Raw genomic sequence first — 18,726 nt, 5'->3', positions numbered from 1 at the left:
ATTCTCAGTGTTTTCAGGGTAAAAAGTCACATTTGTTGAGAAAAAAATAAATAATTTATGAAACAGAACTTGATTTATCAGTAATCATGATGACTTTCACTTGTGAACAATGAATGCACAGTGCTAACGCAACATCCTGTCAACAACATGTGACGCTGTGAAAACTGTCGTAACGAGAACACAGCGTTTCCTCTTTTCGATTGCTTTGGTGCTCGTGGAGCCCACGAAACCTCACGTGGATTCACATCTTCTTTCCTTCATCTCGTATCTCCTCTTCCTTTAAGCGGTCACTGTTACTACCAGAACATCGTCACCCCGGTGCCGGACTCTCCGTGCTCCAAAATCCCTCACACGGTCACGCTGGTGTCCATCCCAGCATCGGCCGAGGGCAACAATGGACGCAGAGGGCGAGGTTTCTCTGTGGCCATCGATCAGCCTCTGAGCCCGACCAACGGCTTCAACCCTGATCATGCACACACTGTCCGAGTCTCACAGTGAGTCGGCCTCACCTTGTCAAAATGTCATGTTGTGTTGGGAGTAAGAAAGAGAGTGTGAGCAAAGGCTGAGAGGATTAAAAATGAAGGACGATGAAAGAAAATTTAAAATGTAAAGGAAACTCTAACTCGCTCACAGTTATTCAAAATGAGCTGATAACGGTGATAAAGAATCATGACCTCAGAAAGGTTCTCTGTCATTTATTATCTCCCTGCTCTTCTTCTTCCTCATCATCCAGAGTGGACACAGACTGCATCAGCCCAGATGTGAAGAATTCCATTCATGTCGGAGATAAAATACTAGAAATCAATGGGACGCCCATTCACAATGTTCCCCTGGATGAGGTATTCACCACTCACACTGTCAATATTATACTTCACTGTAAGACTTAAAGGTGCATTATGTAATAAATCTAAAGCAACTGGCCATAAAATCCTCCTAATATGTCACAGAGACTCAGGAATAATGTTCATATAACAAACTAAACTCACCAACAACAACAGTACAGTCAAAATATTTGCATTAAAAAAAATATTTTGCAGACTGCAAATCATGTTTATGTTTTGAAATCATGTTTTAGCATGTGGCGCCACCTACCGCCATCTAGCAATCATTGCAGTCAGAGCAGAGTCTCAGCTGCCGAGCAACCACGGGTTGCCAGTTACGTCTGAGCTACAGTGGCGGAGAAAACAAAACCTAAAATACCTTGGTATTTTGAATTTGAGTGAAGTAACCGTTTTTGGCCATATTCTCACATATGGCACCTTTAAGATACAGAACTCATTTTTCCCATCATCAATCTCAATGTTTTAGTAAATCAGGGGTGGGATTATGTACAATTTTATTGTACACTGCATGACGAAAGCACTCAATAATGGAATAATTCCAATTATTGTTAAGATTAAGGTCATAAAATGTACGTAAGTGATTTGAAAATACTCATCCTAGTAGTTTAAGTCCATTTCATTCCGGGTCCTCGTGATTCATAAAGATCATATTTAGGATTCTTGAAATATCACAAAAATATACATCCTCACTGTGATATAAAATGATGACATATATGTTTCTTACCAAATGTAAGGAAAAGTGATTAAAAACATATTATTACAACTATACCAAAAACCATGACATAAAATGTACATACTGCTGCATGACTACTTGTAGTTTTTTAAATAAAATAATTATTTGTATTTAAGTACAATACAAATAAGACAGAAACTGGTCCAAAGACAATAAAGAAAATGGTGAAATAATAATATATTCTTGTTGATTTTTAGCTTATCAAAGAGAAAATACTTATTTTAGACACCAACAGTAGATGGACAGTTACAGGAAAAGCTCATTTAATTTAATTGCCTGTAATCTCCCTAATGTCCAGTTCCTGTGTTGCTAATGGTTTTGCAGCAGACTCTGTATTTCTCTGTCGTAAGAGCGAAATGAAATATTTATTCATCCTGCAGACATTAAGCAGCAGAAACGAATTTCTCATCACAACACTGAATAAACAGACACAAGCTGCTGGTTAAAAAGCTTTACTTCATCCATTAGACTATTTATTCAGCTGGGCGAAAGCACTCTGCTGTTCTGATTTTAAATCCTCCTCCTCCTCCTCTCCAGATCGACCTGCTGATCCAGGAGACGAGTCGTCTGCTGCAGCTCACCATCGAACACGACCCTCACAGCCCGGCCCACGAGGGAGGCTCTTCAGAGGCCGAAGAACAACTCCACGACCCCCTGTCCTTCCCTCTGTCTGATGGACCCAGTCCCATCCTGCCCGTCACTCAGCCGCCCAATTCTGACATCAACAACCTCAGATCACGCGTCATCACGTAAGAAAACACGACTCACAGTGTCCAGTGTAGGAACTACGGTGGCCTGAGTGTACCAGAATGGACGTTATTCGTCTTTGTTTGCTTCCCCTTAAAAGCGAGAATTGAACATTGGCTGTTTTTCCTTCTCAGCTCCTGTAGAAACACGGTGCTACAAGATGCTGCCACTGAAAAGCAAGGCTCTTGCCTCAAGTTTATAAAAAGACCTATTCTTTTCTGCCAATAGACTCCCCTTAATGTTACATATTGAGCCTTTTTTAATTATATCTGTAAACAACACATTTTTCATTGGACTAAACTAGTGCAGTGCCCGTAGGAAATATGTATTCCTATAGTGGGAGCTGAAGAAGATTTTTCAGTGATGGTAATGCATGATAAGGAACGTAAAGACTGTCAATCACAACAGCTTGCTACGCTAATGCTAATCGAAAATTTAAACATTTGCGTTGTGCCTAATGAGGTTGCACAGTGGTTGTATTATGTTAGCCCTACGCTAATGCTAACCGTAGCCCCGCTAGCTTACCTTTGGAAACAGGTTAGCCAAGTTGGCCGCAAAATAGTAGCATGCTAATGCTAAATAAATTTGTGCTCGCGTATTGGTGAATGGACACCGACTTGGTTGTTTCAGTATAACACCATGTTCTGCGGTGAACCGTGTGAAAATGTCTCATCCACCGTGAGGACAGCCTCTTCACTCCCACCTCCCTGCTCCAGACAGCGCAGCTGCTGCTAATGAGCCGCTGCCTGCCTGGTGTAGCGTGATAAATCAGTGAAAATTAAAATTAGTCCAAAAAACTTGAAAATCAAGGAAGCACACCATCATATGCAGATGCTTTATGATTTTTACACCTAAAACATGTGTGTGTTTGACCTTGTTATCTCCAATGTGTTCGCTACAGAGGTAATTTAACTTTTTACTATTACTTAATATTTTACATATTCAATATTTGATTTACGAAAAATGTTTTTCTTAAAGTGATTATATTAAATTCTTCTCACCAAATTCTTATCATTTACTCTTGTTGCGCTCAATAAAAATTAAGTCAAAGTCAATGGTCATAGCAAAATAACAGTATTTAAATATTCTCCTCTTCAGCTTTGTTGTCCCTTTCCTTCTCTTCTGCTTTTCACCTTGCCCGTCTCCCTTTTCTCTTCACAGACGGAGCTGCAGCATTGATAAGTCTCCAGGCTCGAGCAACGCAGCGTCCCCCATCTCGCAGAGGAAAGACATCAACCGATCGGAGTCGCTGCGCGTCGTTTCTAACCGAACGCACCGCATCTTCCGCCCGTCGGACCTCATCCACGGAGAGGTGCTGGGAAAGGGCTGCTTTGGACAGGCCATTAAGGTAAATGAGGGCAGACACACTACTTTAGACTCATACTGAAAACGTCCAGAAGATGGCAGTATTGTGATATACCTCTTTGGAGGTTGGTGGTTTGAGCAAATCATGGACTCATAATAATGACATGCACTAGGTTAAATATCAATGTTTATGGTGAATATTTGCGTGATGATGCATGTTTCCCAGCTGATTGCTCAACTTGAATTGGAATGTGTGTGTGTGTGTGTGTGGTTACAGGTGACGCACAGGGAGACAGGGGAGGTGATGGTGATGAAGGAGTTGATTCGCTTTGATGACGAGACACAGAAAACTTTCCTGAAAGAGGTAAGAGGACAGTAGCAGATGTTGCATTATCGAGGATGCAGTATTGTAGATTTTTTTGAAGATGTCGTCTAATCCAAGAGACTTAAAACTACAACTGTAGCTATGGGTGAAGGAGAATCTACAGAGACATTTGAATTTGAATCATATAATGTATTTACATAAAATACATTGATTCTGTTTTGATTTATAAAATGTTTCTCTCACTGCAAGAATATATTAAAAAGAACTCAACCAGAGCAGGCTCTAGAGCAGGGCTCTCAAACTCAAATGACCTGGGGGCCAATGCACATCTATTGTGGTCAAGAGGGGGCCGGACTGTTCACAATAATGCATCATCACACGTATACCTTAATAATACTATTTATGATGCAAAATTGATTTATTAATATAAAAAACAGACATTTGTTTTAAATTACATAAATAATAGTGTGGACAACTGTAATTAAAATTTGTACCAGGAGCCGTTTCGGCCACTGCCATTCATGGCTCGGGCCCTAACAAGTGTATTTGTAATTGAATATTGTATATGGTACATTTAATAATGGGATAATTATGACCAAATGTCATATTATTACTGTTATAAAAAAACATTGCTAGTAAACATAGTCTATCACCTCGCTGGCAGCTGTGCCTCAGCGACACACTAGGTGAGGTGGCCCATGTTTTCATTATAACATGATATTAAGTGGGGGGCCGCATGCAATCGATTGGGGGGCCGCATGTGGCCCCCGGGCCGCCAGTTTGAGACCCCTGCTCTAGAGAGGATTGCACTTTCTTCTTTTCTGTATTTTCCTTTGGAGCATCTCAAACCTGGAACACAACACAATACGTGAATCAAAGCTGCTATCACAGTTCTGCATAATCTGCATAATTGTCTGTTATTACTGTTATGTTTTGTTTCATTTATCTACAGTCACTTATTGTTAGTGTTGTTATTTATTAGGGACCATCGAACATACAAAAGATGTGAATTTGCCTTTGGCTATAATCTTATAATTGTTTTGATATTTTCTACAGTATTTGTTTCAGTTATTGTTTTTGCTTTATAAATAAAGTTGGATTGGATTGGATAATCTATTTACATTGTTACTTTCTTAAGTACATCAACTTCAAATTTCACATGGCAAAATGAGAACCACAAGTGCCGGGGATTTTTAGGGCTAGGGCCAAGCCGTAGGGGGCTACGTAGCCCTTGAAATGAAGCTTACAAAGCACCGCACTTGAAAAGGAGGGGTTTGAGGAATTTCCCAGCATCCCCCGCGTCACCTGTCAGCGAAGTTTGAAAGACGGCCGGTAAATCTTTTTGGAAGCGATGCCTCAAGCCATGGACTCGCACAAATGTATTTTCGGCATTTTAATTACGACAGTCGCGTGTAATGGTACTATTGCGGTCTTCTTCAATTGTCAACGGTTTTTCTATATCACGAGTCAAGTTTGTTTTGAATTACTAGCTAGTCGTAGCCGATGCTAATATCCCGGTGTTCCTTTCGTAAGTGGTTAGCTAGCTGCTATCGCTATTTGTTTAGATGAGATATCCTATAATCCTTGATATGACACGTTTTAAGTGAAATTCGTGCGCAGTGAATGTGTTACTATTACTACTCCTTGGTTGATTATACCGGCGCACTGCTTTGATATCGGTAGATTGTAGTTTTGTTTGTTGTTGTTTTTACTGAAAATGTTAGGTTTTAATATCTGGATAAATGAAGTAAAAAACTATTTTAAAAAATACCTACAAAATTTGAAAAAGCGTCAAAAAAGTGTCAACTTACTCCTGACCTTCCATTAATTTGATAAGATAACATAGGATGACTCATATACAGAAGTTTAAAGTAGATGTTTAGTCGAGGTTAGACTCACTGACTCAAGATAAAAACTGTTCTCCTTTGACTGTGATGATGTACAGTATGTGTGAGGGCTTTGTTATTCTGCACTAACACTCTTTGGTTTGTAATTGGCACGGATGACGCCACAGTAGAAGAAGGAGGCTATAAAATAAAACTCGACTACAATAAAGCTGGCAGGTTGTTTGCAGGTGGTCCACGTCTCGTGATTTGGATGGAATGTACCAAGAATTTCAAACTGAGACATCATGAGACTTGGAATGGTAGTAATTCGGATTTATGTGCGTGCATAACCCCGCCGCCGCCTCCTCATCCACATAGCGGAGTATTTTATGAGGTGTCAGAGAAATGCTCTGAGCAGCACATGTAAACTATTAAAGCACACTTTGCAGCCGTGAAGCATCCAAACTGTTATGAAAATGTAGAAGTAGAATCTGTAGATCTCACTAAAACAAATCTGATTTGAAGAATTACTGTAACAAAAGAACTCATCATGGGGCAAAACCTTTGTTTTAGTGGAGATTAAACTGCTAGAGTCTAAAATGGCAGTCAGTCTGTATTTATGCAGATATCTATTTATAATAATACTTATTATTTATTCAGTCTGCATGTCTCAGAGTTTCAAAATAGAACAGGTCTTGATTTCATTAATTGACCTTTTTTCACAGCAGCCATTTTGACAGTATTTTGAATAACACCTTTGGCTCTTCCTACTAAAACATTTCAATATGTCTGTGCTGAAAAATAAGTGTGTGGCTGTTGCAATTCTGTCTAACTAACTTTTATTTACATTCAAGTTATGTTTTCTCATTTAAAACAAAGGGATTGAAAGTGTCCCAAATATTGAACTGTCACCCAAAGATTCAACAGTAATTCAGCGGTTGTCACTTTTCATAACAAGACGAACTGGTGTGGCATCTCTGCTGTCAGGTGTTATCATGTCAGCCAGTGTCTCATATAAATACTCTTTCTCTCTCTGCTCTGTTTGTGCAGGTGAAGGTCATGCGTTGCCTGGATCACCCGAATGTACTCAAGTTCATCGGAGTCCTCTACAAGGACAAGAGACTCAACTTCATCGCTGAGTACATCAAAGGAGGCACCCTGAGGGAAATCATCAAGAAAATGGTGAGAGTGGAGTACAGGACCCACAGAGACATGAGTATTTCCTCCTATGTACACTACCGTTCAAACGTTTGGGGGTCACCTATACAATTCTTTTGTGTTTTCAATTAAAAGTCACACTTTTGTTCATCAAAAAAGTTGCAAAATGAATAGAAAATATAGTCAAGACATTGACAAGATTAGAAATAATGATTTTGATTCAAAATTCAAACTTTGCTTTGGTCAAAGAACCAGCAAAACTGGTTTCAGCTGTGCTAACATAATTGCCAAAAGGTTTTCAATGGTTTTCTAATCATCCAATAGCCTTCTAACACCATTAGCAAACACAATGTACCATTTGAAAACTGGAAATGGGCCTCTATACACCTATGTACATATTCCATTAAAAAACAGACGTTTGCAGCCAGAATAGTCGTTTACCACATTAACAATGTATAGTGTGTGTGAGTCTGATTAATTTAATGTTATATTCATTGAAAAAAGGTGATTTTCCTTCAAAATGAAGAACATTTCTAAGTGACCCCAAACTTTTGAACGGTAGTGCACATTGTCTATAGGTGGGTTTTTCCATCAGACTGTCTTCATGTGCATAGAAAACTTTATATATATAACTTTATATGCAAAAAAGATGGTTTTATTGTGAAAGGTCCCATAAAAGCAGATTTAACAAATAAATGACGCTTAGAAAGCATTTACTGAAAATACAAAAATAGATGGGGAGCAGTTATATAATATTGAATTTCTTATCCATGTGTGGTGACCCGGACTTTTTTACCACCCATTGATCCTCTGATAGCCCAATAGCCCAGGTCCTGATCCTAATTTTGAACCGGACAGCATGTTCAAACTGAAAAAAAAATTGGGTCAGAACCTGAAAAGTTAGTTCTCAGCTAGTGGTTCTTCCTTGTGAACTGTGACATCATGACACGTCACTCCTTCCACTTTGGTTCCTCTTAAACTGGAGTGAACGAGGGCTGGTTCGCCAGAAAGCACCAAGGTTCTTAGGCGCCAGAACGGCACCAGAACCAGAACCAGAACTGTGTCTGTCTGTCTGAAAGCAGTACCAGTGAACTACCTACCAATATTCATGTTACAACTGTGGATTTAATTAGATTTTGTTTTGTTCCCTCACAGGACAGCAACTATCCCTGGAACCAGCGGGTCAGTATTGCCAAGGACATCGCTGCTGGGATGGTGAGTACAAATGAATGAATATGCACTTTATACCACTTACCACATTCATTTACTCGCACTCTCACAGTACAATTTTGGAGTCAGTTTTTTGTCTCTCAGTGCACAGTATTATGCAGATTGGTGCCACAGCCACAATGTCATTGTTGCAGGATGAGGTCATGGCTTCCCGATGTTTTCCACCGATAGGAGAACAATGATGAATATCGTGCATGACTGGATTATTGTATTTACTGCAGCAGCTACTTGAGATGAAACAATGCAGGATTGTTTGAGATACGGCTTCATTCTGTATTTTGTGTTTTTCTCCTCTTCTCTCCTCTCCGTCACTCAGTCATATCTGCATTCCATGAACATAATCCACCGGGACCTGAACTCACACAACTGTCTCGTCCGTGAGGTAAGAGCCTGTATAGTCCTGTACGTAGGTATGTTTGTGGACATACGTTGTGTACCTGTTTTTTTTGAGGATTTAGAACATTGCACCTGTCATACACGGACAGGGCCCCATGACAACTAGAGGGCCCCCAAGAGCAATTAGCTAAAAGAAATAATATTAAGTTTAGATTGCTGTAGTTTATTTAGAATTTTTTCTCCCCATTTTTACCAAAGCTTTTTCACAGTTTTTACATAGTTGTCAGATGTGATTATTTAACTTTATATTTTATTTATAAACCATTTTTATTACCTTGTTCCGGGTGCCTCTGTTGATTTACATTATTATTTAAGTATTTGTTTGATATGTATTTGTTTATTTTATTTAATGCTGTGTTTTTTACATATAAAAGTCAAAGCTTTGTACTACAGGAGTGTATTTTGAATCCCCCCAAAGATTGTGCACATTTTTAATTTTCAGACCTTAATATCTTAATATTTTATTCATAAACCGTTTGGTTTTATCTATTGATTGTATGTGTCGCCAGTAGGGGGAGTTGCTGATTTTGCCAAATATTAATTGAAAGATTTTTCTGTAAGTTTGCAAATCTGGTGTCTGCTTCCATGCAAAAAAGATTTTAGTTTTACAAGTGTATTGGTGACAGAGTAGAATAAGTAGAATAGCTTTAGTATGTAGGTGTGTGAATGATCAATAATCATTATTATTGGCAGTAACAGAGGGCCCCATGATCTAATTTTGCTTGGGGCCCCATGGAGGCTTGGGCCGGCCCTGTACACGGATGATAAAGAGAGCTTTGTTAGCACTTGCTGTAAGAGTTAACTAAGCCGTCTTAAAACGTGGTCCACACAGCAGCAGCAGCTTAGTCAACTCAGCCAGAAAAATCATGAAATAAAGTTTGTATTGCAGCTTAAAAAGTAGATTTCAAACTTTAAAACATTCCATGCACTGCTAATTTAACAGCTAGAATGTGCACTTGGAGCTTAACATTAACTGTTTATGATTCATTTTCTTCTGCGTAGGATAACACAGTGGTGGTCGCAGACTTTGGCCTGGCCCGGCTCATGATCGACGACAAGCACGAGGAGAAATTTGCGCAGGGTAAACTGCCAGGTCTGAAGAAGCCCGACCGCAGGAAGAGGTACACGGTGGTGGGGAATCCGTACTGGATGGCTCCTGAGATGATTCATGGTACGAGCTAATGGGACACTCGTGCTACTGCTTTTTTATATCCCCAGATAGAGATTTATTCCATTATAAACATTCACATTCAACATATAAAAAGAAATACTATTGTTGATCGTGTGTTGCATTCCTCCTAAATTCAATGTGTTCCATTTGTGCTTTTCAGGGAAGAGCTATGATGAGAGAGTAGACATCTTCTCTTTTGGCATCATGCTCTGTGAGGTAAGAGTTTGTAGAGATGACAGCGATTATGGTCTCATGGGGACTATGAGGTTGAGTTTGAAAGATTTAACCTCCACCTTTAACTCCTCTGTCTTTTTCTCACCCTCCAGATCATTGGCAGGGTGAACGCAGACCCAGACTACCTCCCCAGGGCGATGGACTTTGGACTGAATGTGTCTGGTTTCCTGGAGCACTTTTGTCCCCCAGATTGTCCCCCTGCCTTCTTCCCCATGGCTGCTGTGTGCTGTGACCTTGATGCGGACAAACGGTCAGACATCCCAATAAATTCACACACAAATATTTACTGAACCTAAAGAGACAGTTTCTCTTTTTTAAATTTTTTTTTATAAGGTTCAGGGAAATCTGAATCTCAATATGGCCATCAAAATGGCCACTTTACTAAAGCTTCCATAGAGTGGTCCTATCGCACATATATGTGAGTCTACTTACATACATTAACTTGTTTTTATGGTCAAAAACCTCCTAGTTGCTGCAAATGAGCCAAGAGCGCTTGCAGAGCCCGAGAATACAATAAAACCCAGCGTTAATTAGAAATTCCGGTCTATGGGAGCTTTAAGTACTCAGGGCACCTAATAAGGTGGTAGGAAGGCCACCCAGTGTGGTCCTCCTCTGCTGTATCTCATCTGCTTCAAGGTTGCATACCTTGGTTGTAGCAAATTATTATTATTGGAGTTACTGTTGCAAGTAACATCTGGCATTAACGAAGCATTTTTCCAGAGAACTGTAAATCTTCTCAGTAGAGATGGTTGTGTGTGAAAATCCCAGGAGAAAAAACTCAGACCAGCCCATCTGGCACCAACAACCATGCCACATTCAAAGTCACTTAAAGCCCATTCTGATACTCATTTTAAACTTCAGCAGGTCATCTTCATCATGTTTAAATTCATAATGCACTGAGTTGCTGCCATGTGATTGGCTGAAATAATCATTTAAATTGGTTTGTGGTTCTTAAATTGATGATTTTTGAGTTGATTTAATTTATAAAAAAAAGATCTGCTTTCTTATTCCTTAGCCCTGCTTTCACCAAGCTGGAGGAGTGGCTGGAGAACCTGAAGATGCACTTGGACATTGGTCTGCCCCTAGTGTCTGAACTGGACGTACTGCACAAGGCCTTCTGGGAGAACCACGTCATCAGGCGCCCTGAAAACGGCCTTCACACCCACCCTGAACAGCTGGAGTAGGACCGAACACGACAGGAGGCGTGGGAAGGTAGAACTCGTCCTCGGCTGCCTGCGTCAGGTGGTGCAGTGACCGGAGGAGTCGTGTGAAAGCCCCTCCGTGTTTGAAGCGGGCTCAGAATGGCTCAGGCTTACTGAACAGACTCAGGGGGAAAGTGTGGATGTGAAAGAGGCACACACACACACAGACACACGCATTTATTCAAATCAAGAGACGCTAACCATGATAGCCTGTTTCTGCGGCCCCCAATGCTACAGTGAACATGTCATATGCAATCACACCCAACTCTAAAACCACGACTCGCGCTTCTGAATCGTGCAGATTTAACGTAAAAGCGATCCCGCCACTGTAGTGAACTGTAGTGTGTAAAATCCTCATGGACAAAGCAAAAATCTTCAGCTTGCTCACTCTGGGCCTCTTATTGTGCACTATGTGTTTGCAGGTGTTTCTGTGAGAGTTTGATTTTTTTTGGTTTGGATCCTGAAAACTGACTTTATGAAAAATGTGAAGGAGAGGGGGGGGGGGCCTGTGTGTGTCGAGTCAAGTCAAACAGAATCTTTCAGCTTTAAAAAGCTCACTGAAGAGTGCATGAGTGTAAAAAAACTGCTGCCAGGTTTAGATCCTGCTTCATTGTGTCCACCCGACATCAGACCTCCTTGTCCCTTCAGCTCCGCTCCCTCGTTTATCGTGTAGCACTGACTTCACACTGAGGTCACACATCACAGGCATACATTCGGTACTTAGTACAAGTTAGTGTCACGCGTCAACATTCACGTCGTATTTGTATCAGTGTACATAGCTAGCAACATTGTAAATGTTTTAAATACTGTAAATGTACAGACATATTTTATATACGTATGCGACATTGCCATATTTTTATTGCAAATTGGGGAGAGTCATCATTTGACAGCAGGCCACTGACGTTTAGCATCAGAGATGAGAGGAATCTCATCACCATGCTCCAATATTAATATTCCCTGGCATTATTCAGCCTTTTCATACTGGATTATCTAATGGACCTTTTGCACAGCAGCCGTTTTGACACGTTTTTAGCAGAGAAACCGAGGTTTTATGCTGGATTTAAACACTTCTCATTCGCTTTGAACGGAGCAGCAACGGATCTCTGCTGACTCTGTCCAAGTGTCGTCTCAAGCATCAGCCAATCAAATCTTGTTATTCCAAATATTCCAGTACAGGTACAAGCCAATCAAATCACACGTAAGTGTTATAGATTAAAGATAAACGTGATTTTCCTATAGGGAAACTTGTCTTGGATTGAAAAATGATATCTGACACATAGTCACACATAATCTAACAAATGATGCAATTTAGGTGTTGCCAATTTATTTTATTTTTACATTTAATGTAACTAATAAATAGATGAGATAAAAAGAAGTGGTATTAAAACCTAGGGCTACCATGAAACCAATAAAAACTATACAATAATTTCCAGGAACAAAAATATGGGATTTGTAATTGATATTTTTTTTTTCAGATGGCTGCTGTGCAAAGAGGTTTTACAAGGTTTATTAATGAACTCAATATGCATATTATGTTCAACATCAGATTATGCGCCACGATATTTTTGTGAAGGCAATATATTTGTCCTTAATTGTTCACTCTCATCTCATGTGCTGCACTGTCGCTCAGGTGTGGGGATAATTATCCATGGTACTGTGTCAGCTGTCTGTCCACACACCTGTCCCTCTCTCTCTCTCTAAGTCTCTCTTCCACACTTCTGTTTCTACGTGAACGCTACCTGTAAATATCACTGTGCGTCTCTATCCGTGTGTCCGTTTGCCTGTATTGCATAAATATGTGCACTTCCCCCAGAAATAATCTCTTCCGTCTGTCAAAATCTCTCTCTTGCACCTTCTGACCTTGTGTCTTTGATCTGTTTTTATTTTCTTTCTTCGTTTCTTTCTTGCTGTTGTTTTCACAAAGCTGCATGATATACTCGGTAGGTCTGTCCAGCTTCTGAGCCGAGCTTTCTTTGTCTCTTAATATTGTGACTTTAAATAAGAAAACAAAGAATGGAAAACACAAGTCATCAGATCAAGCCAGGCTAAAAAGGAAACAAGGACATAAACACAGCATTTCTTGTTTATATACATGCATACATACATACATATATATATATATATATATATATATATATATATATATATATATATATATATATATATATATATATGTATATGTATCCTATGAGATCTTTTTGTATAGATTTGAGTACTTTACTTTGCACTATATTACCAAATGGCTGGTTGAAGCCATGTTTATTAATTTCCTCTCTTTGGGCTACTTGTGATAAGGAAATAAATGACATCAGTTCAGGTTGAAACACATATGAATGCAAGACACTGATGGAGCCTTTAAACTGTTAAAAAAAAGGGATCTGGGGAATTCGTCCTCTTGATAGCAAACTGGATCATGTGAGGAGTTGTTTATTTTGTGCACGGTTCAGTTTTTTTTTTTTTTTTTTTGCATGTTGGATCCCTCTGCAATCTTTAATTTATACATCAGTGGAAATATTGATTATATTTCCCATGTTAAAGTCAGAATTCTCCTAAGAAACAGGGTTTTGCCATCTTTGCTACCAAGAGGATGTGAAGCCCCAGCTCTGCCTGCTGCCTGCAGACTGGTCCTTTGTGAAACATGTTGTGTGTTCTTTCTGACTGCTGACAGCTTCTGCTGGTCCCTTTTTCATAATAGTAGAGCACTTAACATGGCTGGCCTGTCTCACCTCTCACCTTCTTCTCCTCACTCTCTTTTGGCTCAGGGCCGTAACTTTCTGGAGCGTATCCTTCACAAATCCAGCAGCTTTATAGGAAAGCAAGTACGCAACACTAACAGAATAAGAAACTCAGCATGCAGACTTCTGTTAAAGTATAGGCTGATGACACACGACACGCGCTTCTGTGAAACAGTGCCCTCTTGGTTGATGTGTTCGTCCGTGGGCATGCACTGTACACGAGTGGCTTTGCCATGTTCCTGTCTCCATCCCTGTTACGTGTGTTGATGGTCAACACTAAAACGCTTCAGCAGCACCTTTTTTTTTTTGCAAAGGATCGTTACCTCTGAACAATGCTGTGCCTTTGTTGTAAGCTAGCCTTGCCAACGACTCGAGAAAAAAACATAAACCGATTTTCCTTGTTTTCTTTTCCTCCCAAAGGTATCATAAGTGATAGCCTGATTCACGTGTGGATTGAACATTACTGCTGATGCTACTGGATTTCATCTTGTTCTGTATCATATTTATATTCTCCAGATCTAAATTGTCAGTTTTTATATTAGATTTCTCTCTTCTTCTTTCTTTTTTTTTAGTTTGGTCTTATTTAATTTTTTTTTTTTTTACACAAGCTGTGAAAAACAATTCTGCACTTTAATCCTGAACGTGTACATTTAGACTCTGAGGAGGCGACTGTTTTGTTTTGTTTTCCTTTTGTCACAGCTAAAATAAAACTGTTGCTCTTTAAACAAAGACCCAGTGTTTGTTCATTGGTCATTTTCCCCCAGCTGCAACCATGTCTGAGTTTACATTAGAACACCATTATAAAACAGAACTGTGGTGTATACAAGTCAACCACCAGAGGTCGCTGTCTGCCTCTGCTTTTCTGTTCTTTTTTACAATGAAGCAAGAAATACAACCAAAGGACTGTGATTTTCCAACCTGGAATATTATTTAAACACCACTATCACACACTCAGTCTAGTGAATTCACTTCTTTACCTAACTCACAATTGAATATAGTCGAACTCAAAATGCACATACAGTTTATGAAAAGGAAAAACAAATCATGATCTAATGTTATTTTTTACTATTGCACCGTGACTGTGTAAGCATACTTCCTAATGTCGTGGTGTAGTACAATGTTTACAGGTAAATACGTTGATAAGCATTATGTAAAGAGACTATTTTTGTTTATTTATTTATTTGTTTATTCATTGATGTGCCGTACGTGTAACTGACCCTGCTCTCATTGCATCCACGTGCGAATGTTGTCATTTCGACTCAGCTGCTGCAGCTGCGGGTGTCTCGTGACGTCATCACGCCTGACAGGCAGCAGGGGGCGGGGCGAGGAGGGGAGGGGAGGGGAGGCAGGGACAGAGGCCCGTCAGTCCGGGACGGGTTGCCAGTTTAGACGGCTTTCCGCCAAATTTGCCTCCTTTAGTCTTCAAATGGCCGGTTAAAAAAATAATATACATATATATATATTATTTTTTTAACCGGCCATATATATATACATATATATATATATGTATATATATATAAATTGGGGAGGGTTGTCTTGACTACAGCGACTATAAGACGAATGTATGTTGATGCAATGTTTCCAAAATACGAACGCGTGAATGGAAAGGTTCAAAAACGGCGTTACCAGTCTATTTGAAGCTGCATCCCAAATTAGCTTTACGTATTTTCAAATTAAACGTCGCCGACACTGTTTAATGGTACTGCAGTGTTTCCTCTGAACTCCTCCTATCACATAATGCCGATGTTCCCTGACAATTTTCGTAAATGAATTCAATACAACGGTCATTAATGAACATTTTCCAGTACATTTATAGGCTTAAAAGGGGGGGGGGAAACGGAGAGTTAGCGAAAAAGCTACTAGTTCTGTGAGTGAGTGTGTGAGTAAAACTTGGCAACACAGTCGTACAGCGACACACAAACAAACAGGTTTACGTCTTTTCTTCTGAGGGACTTTCATTCATTTAGACCGTTTTTTAAAAAAAAGCGGTATCACTGAACAACATTTAATATTCGCCCTAAACTTAACCAGCTCCTCAGGAAATGAAGTCCCACGGGTTACTACGCACACACACACATGCACGCGCGCGCGCACACACATGCACACGCGCGCAGAGGGGGGACGGGTTAGTCCGGTCAAACACACTCCACACAGGCTGTCATTTCACCGCAGTTGTTTGCAGATTGAGGGAGGAAATTAAGGAAATACCGAAGGAGCAGAAGACGAAGAAGGAGCTGGACGCAGCAGCCGCTGGCGTTTCAAGTGAAAGTTAAAAAAGCGATGGAAAATTCGTCCAGCCACCGGTTTCGGTCCGTAGCGTTCAACCACGGTGAGTGTGTGTGTGTGTGTGTGTGTGTGAGTGAGTCATGATCTCATCTGATACAGCGTGTGTGTGATGTTGTTACTCAGGTGATGCTCGTGTTCTGTCTTAAATTACCTCCCTCTCTCCGTCTCTCTCTCTCTCTGCCTTTAAATTCGCTCAGTCAGAACACACTAACAGAGCATCTGTCCTGTTACCGAGCAAAAAAAATTAATCCCTTTTCAATCCAGGATTATGAGAAAGAGCATGTTTTTTGTTATGGATGTAGAGGAATTACACACTGGGAACACCGTGATTCAGTTGAATGAAATTCCCTGAACAGCCTGATAGTGTGAGCTCCACACGGGACACAGCAGCAGCAGCAGCAGCTGCACACTGTAATTCTGCAGTTATGCAAGAATGGTACCAAGACTGGCCACATTCAACTATTTCTGGACCTGGGTAGAGATGTAGCTGCTGGGTTGCAACCATTTTGAGGGTTATATAAGTCGATTTTAATTATGTGTGTATATGTGTATCATAAACAGTGGCGTGCACAGGCATTTGGAAGGGCAGGGGCAAACATTTAAAAAGGGCACCAATGCGCACTGGTGGGGCAGGCACCACTAGTACCTGTGTATTCATATACAGGGATGTCCTTTACATCACTTTCTACCACAGAGATTGACATTTTTTTTATACAGCACTGAATATAATTTCCTATAAGGACACCCTATGGGACACTGCCATGTAGGGACAGTAGGGGGCTTCATAACAACACCATTTTTGTTTGCAAGGACACTTTTTGCATGGCAAAAGTGAATGGCAACCACTAGGGCATGTTCCTCAGGTTTTTACCACTCTAGAGGGCGTGCAGTGTGTAGTTTGTAGCACACATTTTTTTTTTTATGGTGATTTTTTCGCATCGGACGGACACACAAGTTGTGTCCGGCTATGGATTAGTGTTGTGAAACCACACAAGACAGCGGTTTCTTCTCTGCACGCGCATTTCCACAACGGATAGAGTGCATATAGCGACACAAAAATTATATTTGTCTCTTTGTTTCTCATGCAATGTGACACTGATCTATCGCGCTGCTCGGTCCGTGCCTCCTTTTGGGGGTTAACTTTATTTTGGATGGGAAAAAAATGTATGTCATGCACTTTTAAGTGTTTTGCTTCCAACTGTGCCTAGTTCAGTCACTGCTGTGTTATTGTTCATCATTGTCTATGCTGCCAATTAAACAGTTAAATGTACATAAGGGCTGCAGCATAGGTTAGCAGCGGCATGCACATACATTTAGAAGGGCAGAGAGCGAAAATTAAAAGGGCACCTACTGTGCACTGGTGGGGCAGGCACCACTACTACTCTTAAGGCAGGCATGTCCGAGTCCTACCTTGGGGACTGAATTTCATGGGGGGGACTCATAGGAAATGGAGTTGTAAGGGCATCTTATAGGACACTGCATCACTTTTCTCCACTAGAAAGGCACAATAAAATGAAGCACATGAATGGCAGTGTGTAGAGCACTTCCTCTGGTTTTTACCATAATAGTGGGCACTTTAATGCACTGCGTTGTTGTCCATTAAGGCACCAGCAGGGCAATTGTGTGCACGATAATGCAGATTAGGCCTGTGTATTGGTAAGAATCTAGTGATGTACATATCCCTATACAGAAGTGGGATATATTCTAAATAAGACAATATATTGGTATTTCTTTTCCCTCCAAAATTGTCTGTTTTCAGAAAAATCTTCACTGGTAAAAAAATAACAATGTTATGCATAACCAATTTACCGTTTTCTTTGTCAATTGAGAGGAGTGCAAAGGGGGAGGAGGAGGAGGAGGGAGTGAAATCTGCTGCCAACTCAGAGGCTTAAATTGAACACAAATCCATTATCGGTGATATTTCCATATCAACACAGAGCTTCAAAGAATCAATGCAGTTTCACGCTATGAAATATTGAGATGTTTTTTTTAGTGTATGAACATTTACAACATTCTTACAACACCCGCAGAGATAAGCATCAGCTCATCTGCTTACTTATTTACTCTCCTGCAGCTGTCAAACTAGCAAGTCTGGCTCAGTGAATTGTGTGAAGAAGCTTTATGCCTCACTTGCAGATGTAGAGTCACAGCTTTGCGAATCCCCTTTCATAATGAACGATTTCCATTTGACAGTTTGCAGTAAAAAGTTGTAAATCAGCTAATTTATAATTTGATAAATAAAACATTGAAAACACAACCTTGTTTTCCCTCATCGTCAGTCCGTAGCCCCAGAATATTGAATTTATTATAATTGAAAACAAGAAATGTTTATTTGGTCATATGTGAAGTTGAAACCATTATCATTTTGGTAGAATTTGCTGAAAAGTTACTAAAGCAACTCTATTAATTTATCCTTGCCAAGTCATTTTCGAGTAATGTTTGCTGTTCTACTTTAAAGAAACCTTTTTGCTCCCATACTATAGCGTGTCCAGTATTCGGCACTATTCAGTTAAAAATAATTGTAATTACGATATTT

At 40.1% G+C, this 18,726-nt stretch overlaps 2 protein-coding genes across 3 annotated transcripts in view; both read left to right on the top strand.

Annotated features, from left to right (window-relative positions):
* Window positions 1–11,256, top strand: part of limk1a (LIM domain kinase 1a) — a gene marked incomplete at its 5' end in the record, with an annotated part of 51,648 nt that extends 40,392 nt beyond the window's left edge. Inside the window, 12 exons of the mRNA XM_083886779.1 lie at window positions 285–494; window positions 734–839; window positions 2,113–2,324; window positions 3,484–3,670; window positions 3,905–3,991; window positions 6,829–6,960; window positions 8,092–8,151; window positions 8,483–8,548; window positions 9,565–9,733; window positions 9,894–9,949; window positions 10,060–10,217; window positions 10,983–11,256. Of these exons, the coding sequence (XP_083742905.1) occupies window positions 285–494; window positions 734–839; window positions 2,113–2,324; window positions 3,484–3,670; window positions 3,905–3,991; window positions 6,829–6,960; window positions 8,092–8,151; window positions 8,483–8,548; window positions 9,565–9,733; window positions 9,894–9,949; window positions 10,060–10,217; window positions 10,983–11,151 (1,612 nt within the window). The 3' untranslated portion in view covers window positions 11,152–11,256. The remainder of the gene's footprint in view (window positions 1–284; window positions 495–733; window positions 840–2,112; window positions 2,325–3,483; window positions 3,671–3,904; window positions 3,992–6,828; window positions 6,961–8,091; window positions 8,152–8,482; window positions 8,549–9,564; window positions 9,734–9,893; window positions 9,950–10,059; window positions 10,218–10,982) is intronic.
* A 4,885-nt stretch (window positions 11,257–16,141) lies between these two features.
* Window positions 16,142–18,726, top strand: part of septin4b (septin 4b) — a gene marked incomplete at its 5' end in the record, with an annotated part of 49,840 nt that continues 47,255 nt past the window's right edge. Inside the window, one exon of one of the 2 annotated variants that reach the window (XM_083887107.1) lies at window positions 16,142–16,241. In XM_083887107.1, the coding sequence (XP_083743233.1) occupies window positions 16,185–16,241 (57 nt within the window). The remainder of the gene's footprint in view (window positions 16,242–18,726) is intronic. The other variant, XM_083887106.1, reaches the window with a different exon arrangement.

Source organism: Microchirus variegatus, assembly GCF_963457635.1.
Source record: "Microchirus variegatus genome assembly, chromosome: 3".
In the NCBI taxonomy this organism is placed as follows: domain Eukaryota; kingdom Metazoa; phylum Chordata; class Actinopteri; order Pleuronectiformes; family Soleidae; genus Microchirus; species Microchirus variegatus.
Note: the sequence above shows the minus strand (reverse complement) of the source record. Positions and strands in the feature narration are given on the sequence as shown.